At 42.9% G+C, this 18,929-nt stretch overlaps 1 protein-coding gene across 1 annotated transcript; it reads left to right on the top strand.

Moving 5' to 3' along the window:
- Positions 1-246: 246 nt before the first annotated feature.
- On the top strand, positions 247-8,679 carry LMOD2 (leiomodin 2). The gene is made up of 3 exons (XM_033098608.1): positions 247-633; positions 5,677-7,026; positions 7,538-8,679. The coding sequence occupies exons 1-3, from the start codon at positions 361-363 to the stop codon at positions 7,562-7,564; spliced, it is 1,650 nt and encodes a 549-aa protein (XP_032954499.1). The 5' UTR covers positions 247-360; the 3' UTR covers positions 7,565-8,679.
- The last annotated feature ends 10,250 nt before the right edge of the window (positions 8,680-18,929 follow it).

The following is an 18,929-nucleotide window of genomic DNA, read 5'->3' as shown; positions in this document are numbered from 1 at the left end:
AAACAGTGTCCCTCCCTATCTGAAACACTCTCTGCCTGTCCTCTCTGCCGAGCTATCAGGCTTGGCTAAATCTGTCCCTGGCCAGTATGTTAATAATCCCCACTGGTTCTGAGACCTCCATCCACCACCGATGTGACATTCTTTGTGTTCAAATGTCTAGCTGACGTCTGATGCTTAAAACAGCCTATGCTTTCACTCTTCTCTGCATTGTCACAGCCTGTATCACCGCTCTTAAAAGGCTATCGCAGCCATTCCTAGCACCAGTTGCTGACCAGCCTCCCACGCACCTCCCTGCCTGCGTCTGGCTGCTTTGAATGCCTGGTTCTTCAAGCTCCTTGGGGGTCTGACAAAGCAGGGACCATGTCTACCTTCGGCTACAGGAGAGGACTTAGCAAATATGAATCCATCGATGAGGATGAACTCCTCGCTTCCCTGTCAGCTGAGGAGCTGAAGGAGCTAGAGAGGGAGTTGGAAGACATTGAACCTGATCGCAACCTTCCTGTGGGGCTAAGGCAAAAGAGCCTGACCGAGAAAACCCCTACTGGGACATTCAGCAGAGAGGCACTGATGGCCTATTGGGAAAAGGAGTCCCAGAAACTCCTGGAGAAGGAGAGGCTGGGGGAGTGTGGAAAGGTAGGCTTTGGGAACTTTTCCTTGGCTACTCCCAGCCCCCACCATCCCACCCCAAAACAGGAACCTGTTTTCTCTAACTTTGCAGAACTCATCTCTTTTCTTTTCTTATAATCTGCTACTGAAAAATTACTCGGGTTGAGATAGTCCTGTAACTTCTATGGCCACCAAATGGATCATAATATGTAAAATGATTGGCTGGGGTTCTATGATTGACTAATGATGGAATTTTCAAGAGGAAAATAATTCACAAGTAAGGCATGGGGTTAGATATTTTGTGAAATGTAAGTCCAATTTGAGTTATAAGTTGGGGATGATGTGGCATAGTATCTGTACATATACATGGCAGTTAAGTAAATTTATTTTTGTCTATAAAGGCAAAAGTGCATACTCTGGTTGCTTTGATTGTGATGGTGGCTACAGTAAAAACAATTCTTTCCTCCCACTCCAAGGAGTGTGGGGTGGTAGGAGATACATGGGAGTGACAATGAGGAGAGCTTCTTTCTAGTCCCTGCTCTGTCCCTAAGTTGTTAGACTTTCACCAGTCACTTCTGCATGGTTCTCTTTCCCATCTGTCCATGGAGGGAGTGGGAGCCAGTGGTTTTTCTGTTTGTTTGTTTTTTTGGGTTTAGTTTGTTGTGTGTGTGTATGTGAATCAAAAACCCCTTTGAGATTTTGGTAAGTTATGGACCTTAAGAAAATGCCCGTGCGCTGTGCATATATACACAAACTTTTACATAGAAGGTCAGAATGACGATACATGTCCTGAACCCACCTGCGGACCCAGGTTAAGCAAACCTGTGTACATGATCTCTGAGGTTCCTTCCTACTTATAATGGTGATACTGAGGCCAGGAAATGTACTTCTATGAGAGCTCAGGTCCATTAAGCGCTTGTTCTCTGCCCAGTAAACAGTTACTCTAAATATGCCAAATGAATCATCAACAAAAGGAAGTTCAAAAGACTATGCTCTGGGAAAATAGAACGTTAATATAACAAATTTATGAATTTGTGAAAGAACACAGGTCAGGAGCAAGAGTTGAAAAACCTCTGTGCTCCACTGGAATCATCTAAAATCAAAATGGCCTGGAGCCAGTGGTAAGAGTTCCAGGTACTAATCTAGGCTCTGTTAGATGATCTCGGTGGTAGGGTGTGTGGGCCACATTTGCAGCAAGACATGTGTGAGCTTTGTCCATGTCAATCATTGAGAAGGGTCACTGGGATCAGACCAGGGTCTGCCAAGGCCACGGTGGCTGCCTGAATTGAGGGACTGGAAGGGGAGCTGAGAAGGAAGGACACGCATGACAGGCCAGGATTTGGGCTGGTCAATTCCTCCACAACCATGATTTTTAGAGGTTTTGTTTTTTTATTTATTTTTTTTTGTGTTTTTTTTTTTTGATGTGGGAATATGTGTCAGAAATCTGATTTAAAAATACACACGACATTTTTTCTTTGCAGTTATTAAAGAATTTCCTTCATAAAATGATTAAAATTGTCTCAGAAGATCCAGGACAGACAGCCATTGTAGCAATAATGCAACAAAGGCATTTTAATGTCATGAGGTCTTGAGATGGGCGGGAAACAAAGGGCAAAGCCTGTTGTCAGCTGTTGATGAAACCCACCGGATCCTGCCAAAGGTTCTGGTGATCCCTGCCAGTGGCTTATCAGCTCAATTAGAGAGGCTGCTGTGTTGACGAACTTTGATTCCTTTCTCGGCTGGTTAACATTTCTCTCACTACATTTTGCCCGCTGGCCAGCTGTCTCTGTAGTCACAAGGAGTGCCGAGCAGAAGCTTGCTGGTGAAGGGTGTAAATCCATTCCCACCCCAGGAAAAAAACTCAAGCAGCTGAGGGGTGGCTGGGGGATGGCAGCGTTAAGTGAAGAGTAGCCCAGTGTGGCCCATGAAAAGGAGATGGGCTCTCTGTTATCAGGCTACTGGCTCTGTCACGGCTTATGGAAATCACCTTCCACTCCTGTTGAATGACAGCCTCTGCCCCCGTGGGTTCACACAAAGTTATGCTCCACGAAATAGTTCCAGGGGGCCTGGGACACCAAGGCTCTAGCTCCCCTAGCTTGTATCTCTGCTGGGCCCTGGGCGTAGGGGCCGCTCACATTATTTCATTGAATTCTTACCTTCTGCACATGAGAACGGAGACTAGGAGAGATGAAGAAACTCATTTGAGATGAATAGTTTTAAAGTAGAGCTGAAATTCAGACTAAGCCCTGTTGGCACAAAGACCACGATTCTCAAAATGGGGGTGCCCACCCACCATCATCACCTGGGAGCTTCTTAGAACTGCTCATTCTAGGCTCCCCCAGACCTGCTGAATGAGGAATTCTGGGGGCGGGGCCCAGCATTCAGTGGTCTCACAAGCCTACGGGTGATTATGACACTCTGCAGTGTTAGAACCACTCAACTACACTAGTGTCTTTAAGAACCCTCAGAGGGGACTCGTCTAAAGTCAACTAGCTCTTCATGGGTAGACCCAGAACCAGAACTAAAAACCAAGTCTCTGGCCTTGTTGTTCAGGGAATGATGCCAGGGAGGTGATCAGGAGAAATGGATGGCCACCCCTTCTTGTGGCCTTATTTATTCTCTAAGTGTCCCAATATTCATCTTCTCCTGTAGCCCCCTCAGCACTGCACACCTCACTGCCTGGCCCTATCCCCACCTTCCCACCCCCCGTTCTCACAGCGATTAGGGTTAACTCCAGAGCAGTGGCAGAGAGGACATCTGGAAAGGTGTAGTGCATCCTGGTGCCAGAGCAATTTAGAAAGTAGACGAAGATTGAGTGTCGCATCCTCCTGCCTCCTTCTCCTCTCTAGGCACCTTTCTCCCTTCTGATATTCTTCTGCTAGATGTCCCCACCTAGGGTGACCACCCATCTCAGATTACCTGGGACTATCCAGATTTTAGAACTAAAAATCCTGCTTCCTGGGATAGCTTTCAGTCTCAGGCAAACCAGGACAGTTGGTCACCTTACCCCCACCCAGCCCAGTCAGTACTTTTCTCCTGGGCGTCGTCCTGACTCAGTGACTCTTAGCCAAGGTCATTCTACATCCGCCCATTCACTAAACGAATATATATTGAGTTCCTGCTACATGCTGAGCACAGTGCTAGGTGAACAAAACAGACACCATCCCTGTCCTCACCCTGCTAACAGTCTTTTGGGGAAAATGACAGGTTATTAAAATAGGTGCTTAACTGGGGGAAGTACAAGATGTGGAAATGCATCAAAAGGATAATTTGAGGGGGCTTTCTGGAAGAAGTGTCACTTAGTTATTACATGATAACTCATTGCTAGACAACAGTTTCACATATTATCTCTCCAGGTACATGCCGAGGGGAAAACATCTCCTGCAGATAAAGCATAAAGGTCTTTTAAAAATAAAAAGGGATAAAATTTAATGGTGGCATCACAGGCTGTATACCTTGGATTTTGAGACGCCCCTTTCCTCCAAATATGGAAACAGCTAAACACACACACACACACACACACACACACACACACATACACACACACACACCATCCTGATCCTGAAGAAGTGATTAAATTAAGACTGGACAAGCCATCCCAGGAGTGGCTGACCCCTTCCCCAGGCCATCACTTGGTGCCTGCCACTCCAAACAAGTGGATAACTGGAGGCTATTTTGTGATAGCAACTGGGCAAACAAACCTGGAGACAAACACTGTTTTCCAAAGCTCATTCCACATGCCTCAGGCAGCAGGAGCCCTCAGGGTGAAAAACAACAACAACAACAACAAAAACAACAAAAACATAAAAAGTTGCCAGTGTAGAGGCTTTGAGGAGAGGGAGGGACAACTGGCTTTAGAGAAGATAAAGGACAGAAAAGATAGCATTAGAGAAAATTTAACTGTCATAAATTTCCAAAAAAAAAAAAAAAAAAGAAAAGCTTTTTTATAAGATAGCAAGGAAAAAAAGAAAGAAGAGGTCAGTTGGGTTCCTTAGTATAGAGTCTTAGTAAACAGGAAAGACAGAGATAGAATGGAATTGTGTTTGCCTGAAAGTCTTTCATAATTGATGCATGCTAAATAATTTAAGACCATCAGGCTGAGGCAATGTCTTCCTTCAAGATTTTCTACTGTTCTCTGCTGTTCCACATTACGCTGAGAATCTAGGTAGAGCCAAGGGCGATTACCTTTCCCACCTTGTCCGTCTCATTTAACCCTATGCTAGAGTGAGATTTCAAGCTGATTTGCTGCAAAGGGCGACTCAATGTTTTCCTGCCTGGAGCTGGGCATTCATCTGTTGCACCCTGAACAGCAGCCCTGCCACTCAACTTCCTTCCCCAGAGCCAGGGCAGGGGCAGCAGCGGCTCCCAGGTGGTGTGGGCTCTCCCAGACCCCGAGCCGGGCTCTACCGGTAGAGGTAGATAAATGCTGGAGGAGCAAATAATTCTCCTCCCTCTGTCTACACTGAGACAGGTGAAGCTGAGAGCACTTGGCCCCTGTCACATCTGCTACAGGAGACAAATTTGGGGAAGAGTTTGGAACATTAAAGAAGGGAACCTGTTAACATGTACATGTTAGTTGCCCTTGTTTGGGATGGAGAATTAAGCAGGTCAGAGGGGTGATTCTAGAAGGGAGGGTTGAATTTGCTGAATTGTAAGTACACTGGGAGGCAAGTCATTCTGACTCGATAGTTAAGAGACTAAAAATTTATCAAAGTTTTCCAAAGTTGAAGGTTTAACTTGCTTATCCAAAGTGGCAAAATGATAGGAAATTTTAACTCAATCAATTGAATTCTGGATATGTATTCTGCAGAATACCAGAGAAATGTTTGTAGAAAAAGCTGTTGAAAGTTTCGCCGTGAAATGTTAACTTTGGTTACACAGCAGATTCTCTATTTTCCTTATAAAGTTTTGTATTGCTTGCCATACAAAATGTTTAATGTTTTCTTTTTTTAAAAGTTTATTGAGATTATAATTGACATATAACACTGTATTAGCTTCAGGTATACAACATAATGATGTGATGTGTACATATATATGTGAGAAACTTAATGATGATGGTATGCTCTTTAGGTTGCAGAAGAAGACAAAGAGGAGAGTGAGGAAGAGCTGATCTTTACGGAAAGTAACAGTGAGGTTTCTGAGGAGGTGTACACGGAAGAGGAGGGGGAGGACGAGCACGAGGACGAGCAGGAGGAGGAGGACGAGGACGAGGACGAGGACGAGGACAGCGATGAAGAGGAAAGAGCCATCGACAACGAGAAAGGTATTAATGGAACTGTAAATTATGAAAGTGTCAATTCTGACAATTCCAGGCCAAAGACCTTTAAAAGCCAAATAGAAAACATAAGTTTGACCAATGGCCACAGCGGAAGGAACGCAGAGTCGCCGGCGGCCATCCACCCTTGCGGAAACCCCACGGTGATCGAGGATGCTTTGGAAAAAATTAGAAACAACGACCCTGACACCACGGAAGTCAATCTGAACAACATCGAGAACATCACGTCGCAGACGCTCGCCCGTTTCGCTGAGGCCCTCAAGGACAACACGGTGGTGAAGACCTTCAGTCTGGCCAACACGCACGCCGACGACAGCGCGGCGCTGGCCATCGCGGACATGCTCAGGGTCAACGAGCACATCACCAACCTCAACATCGACTCCAACTTCATCACTGGCAAGGGCATCCTGGCCATCATGAGGGCGCTGCAGCGCAACGCGGTGCTCACGGAACTGCGCTTCCACAACCAGAGGCACATAATGGGCAGCCAGGTGGAGATGGAGATCGTCAAGCTGCTGCGCGACAACACCACGCTGCTCAGGCTGGGCTACCATTTCGAGCTCCCAGGACCAAGAATGAGCATGACGAGCCTCTTGACCCGAAACATGGATAAGCAGAGGCAGAAGCGGATGCAGGAGCAAAAACAGCAAGAGGGGTACGATGGAGGATCCAATCTGAGGACCAAAGTCTGGCAAAGAGGAACGCCTGGCTCTTCACCGTGTGCATCGCCCTGGTCATCCCCCAAACTCCCCAAGAAAGCCCAGACTGTGAGGAGCCGGCCTGCATCTCCCGTGGCCCCTCCCCCTCCTCCACCCCCTCCCCCCCTTCCTCCCCAACGATTGCCACCCCCTCCGCCGCCGCCACCTCCTCCACTTCCGGACAAAAAGTACATCACCCGAAACATCGCGGAGGTCATCAAACAACAGGAGAGTGCCCAGCGGGCATTACAAAATGGACAGAAAAAGAAAAAAGGCAAAAAGGTTAAGAAACAGCCAAACAATATCCTAAAGGAAATAAAAAATTCCCTGAGGTCAGTGCAAGAGAAGAAAATGGAAGACAGTTCCCGACCTTCTACCCCACAGAGATCAGCTCATGACAATCTCATGGAAGCGATTCGGGGAAGTAGCATAAAGCAGCTAAGACGGGTGAGTTCCCCAAGAGCAGACCCTGGGGCACAGATTTAGAAAGGGGTTGGCCTCTAGTGCACAGTGGCACCGAAGTTGCCTCTTGAAATACTTATTAAATTTTAATACTTGAGTTGGCAAGAGCAAGCATACCAAGTCTGAAACATCAGGAGCAGGTCACCAGTGAGCAGATTTCCATCTGAGAGGCGTGCCTGAGTCCCCTTCTTAGTCCTTTAAGGGCCAGGCCCATTTTAAGACACTCCAACATATAAAAATCCTGATTTCCTTAATAAGAAAGTCAGGGAGTACAATCTACATTTCAAAAAAAGATTCATCACTTGTCAAAAATGTTACCCAGAGTTGTAAGTGATTTAAAACCTAATTTGTAATATAAAATTTGAATAGCACTCAGCGATAATCCATCTATATTTGAGTTCTTCTCAGAGAATATTGCTGGAGACATACCCTAGAGATATTGTTCACTTTATCATTTATGTTGTTTTTATTGAAAGAAAATCCTCTATTTTTGTAGGTGGAAGTTCCAGCTGCTCTGCAATAAAAACACCATCTTTAGAAGAGGATGCAGAATTATTCAGTAGTATTAAATAAAATGCATTGTGCGATGTTTCTAAACTACTTTCTTCAATTTGAAATGTTCGCTGACTTTAAAAATAGTTTCACCCTTTAATTCCAAAGAGAATTTTAAGGAACAATCAGCATATTTCTTCTGTAAATATGAAAATAAACTTTTTTATGTCAGATTTGTATTGGCAAGAAGCAGTTTAAAGATGCTATTCATATCTTTGGATGTGTTGGTAGCTCTGAGTTGTAATGAGTTAACAAAATGTGCTGTTATTTTTGTAATCCCAATAAATTTGGATTGAAGTTTTTTTTTGTTTTTTTAAAACAAACTAATATTTTTTTGTGAGCTGATCCACCTGTCAGCTGTGTATGTAACATTGCTAAATATTAAAAATATTACATTCTCACCCCAAAAGGGTTTGGATGCTTAGCATTTGCTTCTCTTTGTTTTCTCACATTCAAGAAAATTTGAACAGAACTTTAAATGTCTGGCATCAAGAATTTTCTTTAAATTCTTCTTGGTAGAGAGATAAAAGCTTGGGAAAAGACCCCAGAAGTGGCCACTATCACCTTGGATGGATCAATATTAGACCCAGGACGCCAGCTGACACCCCCACATTCACATAAGGCCGCTAGATCAATTCAATCATGTATAATTAAAATCAAATATTTCTGGAAGAAGCAACATTGAAAGTTAGAAAGTTTCTTAGTCAAGAGGAGATAAGTGCTAGGGGAATGCTTGGAAGATAAGCCCCCGAAATTTGGAGTTGTCTTGTGCCTGATGCTGCAAATTCGCCATTCAATTCTCCTTTTAAGCTCTGCTTGGATAAGCCTTAGCCCAATGGGTTTCAGCTTTTTGAGCTCTACACACACAGTGGTGAGGACAACATCCACAACACACATCCAGGCACAAGGACACATGTATTTGTAATCCCCAAGTAGTATTCTACCCCACCCACCTCACTCAAGAAAGATCTGAATTCAAGTAAGAGAAAGATGTATCAGAGATTACCTTCGTTCCACTATCGTGTTCCCCTCCAGCTTCTGAAAGCTATAAACCTTTTAGTCCCTTGCAATAACTATGATTAGCAGTGTTTCCTTTGTGTCCTGCAGAGTATAACAGTGGTCTTGGCAAGCTGTCTGGACCACCTATTCTATAATTATTTGCTTCATGTACAAAGCATTGGATTATCTCCAATCAAGAGGATGTGTTCTCTTTGAAAATTCTTCAGTAGTTCTTTGGTCTGTGTCTTTTAGTCTGTTTCTATATGGTTCTGCCATTCTCTTCCTCAATCAGGATAACTGATATTATCTCTTAAGGAGGGTTCCAGAGGCCCGTTAGCTAGGTCAGTGCCCTGTGGCGAGTGGCTGACATTTTCGGAACTATCTAAGTTGTCTCATGTACTTTTCACAAGAGCTTTAAAAGATGCTATCTCCGTTTTATAGATGAGGAAACGCAGGCTCAGGCAGAGTCAGGTTGCATGTAAAACTGTCTATCTCTGTACTGCTCATGCTCCTTCTGCATCACTGCACCTCTCTGCTTCCATCCAGACTCAAGCCCCCCAAGGGCTCCCTGTTCTTAGAATTATGGTGGCCATTTCCGTTTCCCTTGATAGTGACTTCACTATTTTTACTCCTTTTCATTAGTGTTCACAATCATGCTCATTATTGTTGTTCAAAGAATAAAAGCTAAAATGTAAGTTCTCAAAAGACGTGTGTGTGTGTGTGTGTGTGTGTGTGTGTGTGTGTGTGTGTGTGTGTTTGAATTTAGGACAGAAAGCCAAGGCAGACAAACTTCCCTTCCCCTGATCCTGTGTGTATACAAGGACAGGACTCTTCTAAGTGGAAGCGGTTTCCAGCTCCATCACCTTGAGGTACAGGAGCAGATGGCTGCTCGTAAACTGGGTCGTCTATAAAACCATGCACGAATCCAAGAAAGGGGGTATTCGGCAGTCCTCCCAAGTTAGGAGGGAGGGGACTGCCAGGGCTGGGGAGGCAGCCAGGCATTCTCACCAGAAGTGAGTGATGAGCAGTCAAATATTCTTTCTTTTACGTTTTAAAAAGGCTGCCTTGCTGAAACTTTTGGGGCCTCAGGAAAGAGAAGCATGCACTTACTAGGCGTTCACAAAATGTAAATAAAGGTATGGATCCTCACACTTCAACTACAAGACAAAGTATTTATAAAGCCCATAGTAAGACAAGTATGAAATGGTCAGGTAGTAAGTGGGTATATTGATCATTCAGGAAAACATTCTAGAATTTTATTTCAGAAGACAGTCCTATAAACATGCAAGGTGCTATGACTCTCTTTATTCAGCACTGAGCAGGAATTCTTAGTTCATCCGTCCTGCGAACGCATAGAGCTGGTATGAAAACGAATTAGTTCATCCTCTACAAAGAGCTTTCAGCTCACTGGGAGAGAGTCTGCCCAAGACCAAATGAAGTGTTTGGGCTGTGATTTACATCTGCACATTAATCTCTTAAAGTACACCTCATCCTGAACTGAAACGGGGCCAGGATGCTGAGTCTCAGTCACTCTGAACGTCCTGCTGCCACAGGTATTTAATAACTCAGTGTCAGCAGGATGTTGATTTAATACCGGCCCTGACAAAGTTCCTACAAGTGAGTGAAAGGAAGAAGTAATCACAGGCTGCTATGCCTATACTGAGACGCAATGAAGGCTGGGTAAATGGATACGTTCTTTAAAAGACCTCTTAACTATTTCCTTTCATGACACAGTTAACATTGTCTTTCCTTTGTTTCTCCGAGACTTAGAAGGTAGAGTTTTATTCTCATTAATCATCAAATAACATAGTATCAGAGACTAAGAACTGACCCAAGAATTAGAAAACTCAGAAATATGGTACCGACACTGATGCATTGAACAACTTCCACAGATCTTTTCTGAGTGCCTACCACGTTCCAGATGCTCTTCTGGACTGAGGATATGCAGTGAACAAAGGAGAGAAAGTCCCTGTCTTCCTGTGACTTACATTCCAGTGGAGGGAGCCTACACCATCCCCTCTTACATCACGTGGTATGAGTGGCATTTAAACTTAGGGGTTTGCATGAGGTCGCTCAGGGCGAGTGTGGGGAAAAGCAGAGCCTGAGTGTAATGCACAGAAACCAGGAGAATCATATGGCAAAGCGGAGAGCTGCAGGAAGGAAGGGGCAGTCAGAGCATAAAATGGCGTGTGAGTTCTGCAGCTGGCACTGGTGATCTTGGTGACAGCAAGTCCATGCCAGCAGTGGAGATGGAAATCAGATCGTCAGGGTAGAACGGGCCGCTCACCAAGAGGAAGAGTGCAGAGTGACGCTTCGAAAACGGGTGCGCCGCTCTGGCGGAAGCTCAGAGGGTCCACAGAGCTCAGGACAAAAAAGGCACATCTCCCTGGTATGCCATTTGTACTTGACACAAGAAATAAAAATTATATATATATATATATATATATATATATATATATATATATATATATATATAACATTTTTATTTGACATGAGAAAAAATATATTTTATTTATATACAGAAAAATGTATTTTATTTATATATATTATTTATATAGTACACATAAATTTATATACTTTTTCTCACGTTAAGTAAAAATGACATACATATACATATACAGACACATATACATATACATATATATACACATATACATATATATGTATATATATATATATTTTTTTTCCTAGATAAAGATAACTGGAAACTTCATTGAATCTCTGTGACAGTCCAAATTTGTCAGATTTCTGAAAATTCCTGGGATAGAGGGTGGGGGGGTGGAGGTTTATCTGCCCATGGTTGTCCGGCTCCATGCTCCAAGCATGCATCTTGCAAACCTGTGATTTAATGGCCCATTCCGAATTACACTGACCCTCCATGGCAAGTGACCTGTGGCAGTCAGCTCGCTTTCTTGAGTTCCATAGACTCAACATGGCATGAAACATTGGGAAATGAAGGTGAGCTTGACATTACAGCCGCACAAACGACTTCAAATCGAACCTGAGACGTTACTTAGTAGGAATCCTCTGGCCAACTCACCATCAGAAATTTTTCCCCACCGGCTACTTTGTCTCACATAATAGTCTGTGTTTTCTTGCTAGTACTTTTTTCCTCTTCCCTCTCATGATTCTGCCTCATTCCTAGCCTGCTCAATTACTCTCAGGAATTCCACATTCTTTTCACTCTGTTATGCACAGAAAATTCAGCTCTCTCTAGCTTCCCTTCCAAAAACCAGCTTCAGTCTACCTTTGCATCTCCAAACTGGTCAGCGTGGTGCAGATCCAAAGAGCCTTTATTTAACAGGAGCCACTCTGAAGGTATGGTTGTGAATAGAATTTCACCCCTCTGGAAAATTGTATACCCTCTCTTTGACCACCAAGAAAAGCCCTTGTTGAATCACTCACAATCTGCTATCTGTTCCTTCTGAGCTTCCTTCTTCCTACCTGGTTCCTAACCAGTTGCTTCCTAACTAGTTGATGTGTCCATTCTCACTCACCCACAAATGGCCTTCAACATTCTAAAGTAATTAATTTTTCCAAATGGCAATTCTGATCACATCAGTCACCTGCTTGGAACTCTCCAGTATAACCCATATCCCACAGACCAAAGTTCAAATCCCTTAGCACAGCAAACGTGGCCCTCATTATCTTTCTGCCTCATGGTCCATCACTTGTCCTCATGTACCCTGTGCTTAAGCCACACTGAGTAACTTGCAGTTCACTGAGCATGCAATGCTCCCTCTGACACGCAGCTTTTCACATACCACCCTACCTGCCTGGAATGCCCCTCCTACTCGTTACATCTGGTTAGCACCTACTCATCCTTCAAGACACCTTGAAAGATGAGTAGCTTGTTGACCCAAGGAGATGGGGTAAAGGGCATCCTTCAAAAGAGCCTCTGTTGTCCTCCACACTCTCCCTGGGTGACCTCATCCAAACTCTTATCTTTAAATACCACTAGTACCACACGACCCCAAATTCTTATTTCCAACACAAATACTGCTCCATGATTCCAAACCCACACGATCAAATGGACAGGCACCACAGACGTAGTGTGTTTAAAACTGAGCTCATCTCCCTCCTCCAACACCTGCTCCTGTTATATTCTATACCCCACATGACATTCTGCTTTGCATTATATACTATTTGTGAACATACCTTAATCTTCCTACTATCCTACTGGATTATATATCCTGGAGAACAGGGACTGAATCTTATTTTTGTGCCCAATAAATAGACAGAATTCAATTATGTATATTTGAATAGATGGAGAAAATCCAAATCAAGTGTCACCTTCCCTGAGAAGTTTTCCTGGACCCCTTATCTGCTTTTGATCAAGGGTCTACAGTAAACTGTGGCTTACAAGTCAAATCCATTCAACACCTATATTTGCAAACTAAGAAGAGTGTTCACGTTTATAAATGGTAGGGGAAAAAAATCAAAAGAAGAAAATGAGTATCACGTGAAAAGTACACAAAATTATCATTTTAGTGTCTACAAGTAAAGTTGTATTAGAACACAGAAATGCTCGTTCATTTATGGCTGTTTTCACCCTACAGTGGCAGAGTTGAATGGCTGTGACAGAGACCAAATGGCCCACGTCTAAAATATTGACTCTCCAGCTTTTTGTAGAAATAGTTTGCTTTAGGTGATGAGGCTTCCTCGGTGCCCAAACAGGACCCTATAACTGCCACTAACTCAGTTCGTGCCACATATTTTGGAAGGAATGATTTCCTTAGGATTCCCACTGTTTTGAGGTGGAAGACTTTCTTATTTCCTTCCTTCCTTCCCTCCTTCTTTCCTTCCCTCCCTCGCTCCCTCCCTCCTTTCTTCCTTTCTTCCTTTCTTCCCTTCTTTCAAGTTTTTTTCCTTTTTTTAATTTTAAGATTTTTATTTAAAAATATTATTTATCACAGCCACCAATGGTAGACATTCCCTCTCTGTGTACTGTAGGGCCAGTTCTAGGAATGTCCTCATCCACTCTTGCTGGTTCCCCCTCCCTCAGAGACTTTACCCCTTTTCCACGTGTGGTCTGGGGGCAGTGGTCAGGCTGCAGTCATGAATGGTTGTGCAGACTACAGTCAAGAAAACATTTAGGCAGGCCAAGGACTGACAACTGGAAAATGGAAATCCTGTTCTCTAAATAAACCATTCAGAGATAAAATTAGTATATTCTTTAAAACCCTAACTCTTGAGTTCATTAGACAAATTTGCACTCTACAGCAGAGGTGTTTACTTTGATATATTATCTGCTTGTACATTGGCTATTCTGCACTAATTTTAGGAAGACTAATCACTTATTCTAGACTTAAACGTTCTGTAATCAACCATATAGTCTTTATTACAAGTTAAACAGTTTCTTAGCAACACAGCTTTTGTGGAGTTTTATATCTTGATTTTTTTTAATGAGCCACGTAATTGAAAATTATATCAATCTCCTCTAATCAAAACACTGTTGTCACCAGCACAAACTGCTAAATTCTCTCTCTTCCTCAATGAAATCTCAAATGATCCATCTGAGTAATCCCTGTTACATAAACACAGAAATAATCTACAGTCAGTCTCAGTTTACAACTTGCAAGTTGCCCTCCCTGAATTTTTCATGCATTAATTCCCCTCCCGGCTCGGGCTGGGTGGTGGCAGCACCCCAGTTACAAACCAGTACATTTATATGAACAAACGGACCCACACACAGCAGCTCAAAGGAACTCTACATTGAAGCAAAATTGTGAAAACTAAGCGTTTGTTTTGTTTTGTTTTGATGTTTAAAGGAAAAATCAGAGAACAATCCAAGATGGTGGAGGAGATAAACGCTGTGCTTGCCTCATCCCGTGAACACATTAAAATTCAACTAAATTATAGCACAGTCAAACTGGAGAGCCATCTTAAGTCTAGCTGAACAAAAGTTTTATAACTAAGGTTATAAAGAAACCATGTTGAGACTGGAAGGAGGGGTGGCGACATGGAACGGGCCACACCTGCTGTGGTGGCTGAGAATCAGGAGGGATATCCGGGCTGCAGAATGCTCCCTCTGGAAGAATGAGGGATCCCAAGCTCACACTGGCCTCCCCAACCCAGAAAACCAGTGCCTGGAAGAGGAGCCCCACAATATTTGACTGAAAAACAGTGGGGATTCTGACAGTTCAGGTCGGATAGAAGGTGGTGGGTAACCCAGGTGTCCTCTTAAAGGGCCCATGCACAGACTCACTCACTCACTGGCACTCACCTTGGGCTCCAGCGGAGGGACGGTGACTCAGGGGGTGTTGGAGACATGGAGGGAACAGACTGAGGTGTGTGGCTTAGGACGAGAGCTGGAGGACAGTCGCCACTTTCCCTGTGTGGGGTTCTGCTCCCATGCAGCTGGCAGGTAGACACCATCTTTCCTGTGTTGATCCCACCCCCACGGCCAAATCTGAATCTGATTGGAGTAATGAGCTCCACTTGCTCCACCCTGCCTACTCACTGAGATCCCACCACACCCAGATCCATACTAGTTGAGGCTTTATCAGCAGCTGAACCTTATGGGAGCCAGCAACAGGCAGCATAAAGCACACTGGCTTTTTGTGGAGCTACCCCAGACCCAGTACTGGAGGCAGACATCCTTGGTTCGCAGTGTGGCCTCTCCCTCGTGCCTCCAGGTCCAGAACAGGCAGCAACAAACTGTGAATCACTTAGTAGCTCCTACCAGGTAGTCCTCTGCCAGTCACAGATAGTGACCTGGGCCTGCACCAGCGCCCCTCCCAGAAATCCCCAGAACCAACGTACTAGGAGGTTGGCTTTAGACAACAGCAGAGCACCGCCCAATTAGCCCTACAAGTGGCACATCCAAAGAGCGGTCTCACCAGGCACCAGAGCCCGCTGGGGTGAACCCCACTCAGTGGGGTAAGTCCCCCACACAGTAGCCTGTAAGCTGTCGATGTGGCTAAACCCCACAGCCAGTCAGCCTGAGGGTCAATCCCACCCACTGATGTGCTAATAGCAATCAAGTCTCAACTATAACAGGAGAGCATGCACAACCCACACAAGGGACCCTCCTGGAGCACCCAGAGCAGGTGACTAGGAAGACTGTGCCACTGGGCCCCACAGAGCACCTACTACGTAAGGCCACCCAGCAAGACTAGGAGACACAGCAGATATAGCTAATATGTAGAAACAAACACAAAGAGGCAGACAAAATCAGGAAACAAAAAAATACATCCCAAATGAAAGAACAGGAGAAAACTCCAGAAAAAAGATCTAAATGAAATGAAGGCAAGCAACCTACTAGAGACAGAGTTCAAAGCAATGGTTATAAGGATGCTCAAAGAATTTAGTGAGAACTTCAACAAAGAGAGAGCAAGCATAAAAAGACACAGAAACCATAAAAAAAAAAAAACACTCAGAAGAACACAATAACTGAAATGAAGAATGCACTAGAAGGAATCACCAGCAGACTAGATGAAGCAGAGGACTGAATCAACAATTTGGAACACAAGGCAGCAGATAACACCCAATAAGAACAGTAAAAGTAAAAAAGAATTAAAAAAAAAAAAAGAGGACAGTTTAAGAAATCTCTGGGACAACATCGAGCATAACAACATTCACATCATAGGGGTACCAGAAGGAGAAGAGAGAAAGCAAGGGATTGAGAACCTATTTGAAGAAATAATGACTAAAAACTTTCATGATCTGAGAGGAGACAGACATACAAGTCCAGGAAGCATAGAGAATCCCAAACAGGATGAACCCAAACAGGACCGCACCAAGACACATTATAATTAAAATAGCAAAAGTTAAAGACAGAGAGAATCCTAAATGTAGCAAGAGAAAGGCAACTAGCAACTTACAGGAGAGCTCCCATAATATTTTCAGATGATTTCTCAACAGAAACTTTACAAGCCAGAAGGGACTGGCACAAAATATTCAACATGATGAACAGCAAGGACCTACAACCAAGATTATTCTACCCAGCAAGGGGTCATTTAAAATTGAAGGACAAAGAGCTTCTCAGACAAAAAACTAAAGGAGTTCACTAAAACCAAACAAATATTACAATGAATGTTAGAGGGATTTCTTTAAGACAAAAAAAATAAAATAAATAATATGGATAAAATGGTAATACCTACATATCTATCAACAATTACTTTCAATGTAAGTGGATCAAATGCTCCAATCAAAACCATAGAATGGATAAGAAAACAAAACCCTTCTATATGCTGCCTACAAGAGACTCACTTCAGACTGAAAAACACAGACTAAAAATAAAGGGATAGAAAAAATTATTTCATGAAAATGGAAATGGGGGGGGGGAAAGCTGGGGTAGCAACACTTATACAAAATAGATTTTAAAACAAAGGCTATAAGAAGTGACAAAGGAGTATCCTGTAATTCCACTTCTGGGTAATTATCCAAAGAAACCCAAAATGCCACCCCGAGGGGACATGTCCATCCATATATTCAATGCAGCATTGTTTACAATGGCCGAGATGTGGAGGCAGCCCAGGTGTCCTCAATGGATGAATGGATAAAAGGTAGGTGGTACATAGATACAATGGAATATTGCTCGGCCATGGAAGGGAATGGGTTCTTGCCATCTGCGATGGCATTGATGGACCTGGGGCGTATTGTGTTGAGTGGAGTATGTCAGACAGAGGAAGACAGATGCAATGTGATTTCATTTATGTGGAATCTAAAGAACAAAACAAACAAACAAAACGAACACACTCATAGATACAAAGAACATTTTGATGGTTGTCAGATGAAAGGGGGATTTAGGGGGCGGGTGAAAAATGGGAAGGGATTAAGAAGTACAAATTAGTTGTTACAAAGTAGTCATGGGCATAGCATAAGAAGTGGAGTCAATAATATTGTAGTAACTACGTATGATGTCAGACGGGTACTAGATTTATCGGGGAGATAGATAGGAGAGAGATTGAGGGCAGGGTGAAAAAGGTGAAGGGATTAAGAAGCACAAATTTGCAGTTACAAAACAGTCATGGGGATGTAAAGCACAGGGAATATGGTCAATAATATGATAGTAACTATGTATGGTGCCAGGTGGGTACTAGACTAGTCAGGGGGATCACTTTTTAAATTATACAAATGTCTAACCACTATGCTGTGGACCTGAAATTAACACAAAATAATATTGAAGTTTAACTAACTGAAAAATTTAAAAAATGGGGGGGAAAAAGTGAAGGGGAATAAGAGGTTCAAATTTCCAGGTATAAAACAAGTAAGTCATGGGGATGTAATGTACAGCATGGGGAATATAGTCAATAATACTTTGATAGCATGGTACAGTGTCAGACGGTTGCTGGACTTATATACATACCACTTCTTTATATAAATGTTTAACAACTATTGTGTACAGCTGAAACTGATATGATGTTGTACGTTAGCTATATTTTTAAATAGAAATCCTAAAAAATAAAGGAAGAATCAGAATTATATGAATTTGTGAATATCTTTCTATAAATTATATTTTCATCTGTATCTCTTGGTTTATCAACATGTGACCAATTAGGAGTCGTGGAAACTACAGACCAGCAGAAAGCTGAAAATACCACATTCAGGAGGAGCAAGGTAATACTAATGCCCTTATTTATTTTTCCCCAAATGCTGCCAAGAATTTTTGGTGACTCTTTTCAGAAGGAGATACTCATAGAAAGTTTAACAGGGATCTTGGCCTGTCAGAACTTGGGACGGTAAGTAAGCTTTTATCCCAGAAGCTAATATAAGTTGTTTTTAAAGAAAATGCAAATCATTTTTAACATATGCAGAAAAAGGCAAAAAAATCCAATTTCTCCACGTATGACATTCATAAATTAAAAGTCACTATTAGGATGATAAATATATGAAATAAATGGGAAATTCTTAAAGAAAGATGACACTGGCAGAGATTACTTGAAGTTCAGAGAGATTCTGAGGTAATTCCAAATAAATTCTTGTGTAATCATTTATGAGGCATGTGGGATTACTCAGATATGCCAGTGACCTAATCTAATACCTCAAATAGAAAAAAAAAAAATTTTAATGGTGATGGAAGAGGGAATGGGGGTTGGGGATGAGCAAACCAAAGATAAACTATAAAAGACATTCTATTCACTAAATAGTCCAAAAATCTGAGGTGGTACTCACTTCAAAACTTGTCTTGACTTGCTTTAGTGGCTGCTAACGTAGCTGTATTCTTATCACACTGTCCTTTGTGTTGCATTTTTTTTTAAAAAAAGAATGGCAGTATTTCCCTTTGGGTCTTTACGTGTGCATAGCAGAACAATCCCAAGCCTTCCACATTTGAAGAAAAGATATTGGAGTAATTATGTTTATTTTTAACGCAGACCATCACTGGTGTCTCA

The sequence above is a fragment of the Rhinolophus ferrumequinum genome, chromosome 26 (genome assembly GCF_004115265.2).
Source record: "Rhinolophus ferrumequinum isolate MPI-CBG mRhiFer1 chromosome 26, mRhiFer1_v1.p, whole genome shotgun sequence".
Taxonomy (NCBI): domain Eukaryota; kingdom Metazoa; phylum Chordata; class Mammalia; order Chiroptera; family Rhinolophidae; genus Rhinolophus; species Rhinolophus ferrumequinum.
The sequence above is the reverse complement of the archived record's forward strand: the minus strand, read 5'-3'. Positions and strand labels throughout refer to the sequence as shown.

Bases quoted from the DNA above. Each gene is read 5' to 3' on its own strand.
- LMOD2 (XM_033098608.1), top strand. From the start codon at position 361: ATGTCTACCTTCGGCTACAGGAGAGGACTTAGCAAATATGAATCCATC. The intron at 634-5,676 runs GTAGGCTTTGGG...TATGCTCTTTAG, and splicing joins GGCTGGGGGAGTGTGGAAAG to GTTGCAGAAGAAGACAAAGA. The intron at 7,027-7,537 runs GTGAGTTCCCCA...CTATTTTTGTAG, and splicing joins GCATAAAGCAGCTAAGACGG to GTGGAAGTTCCAGCTGCTCT.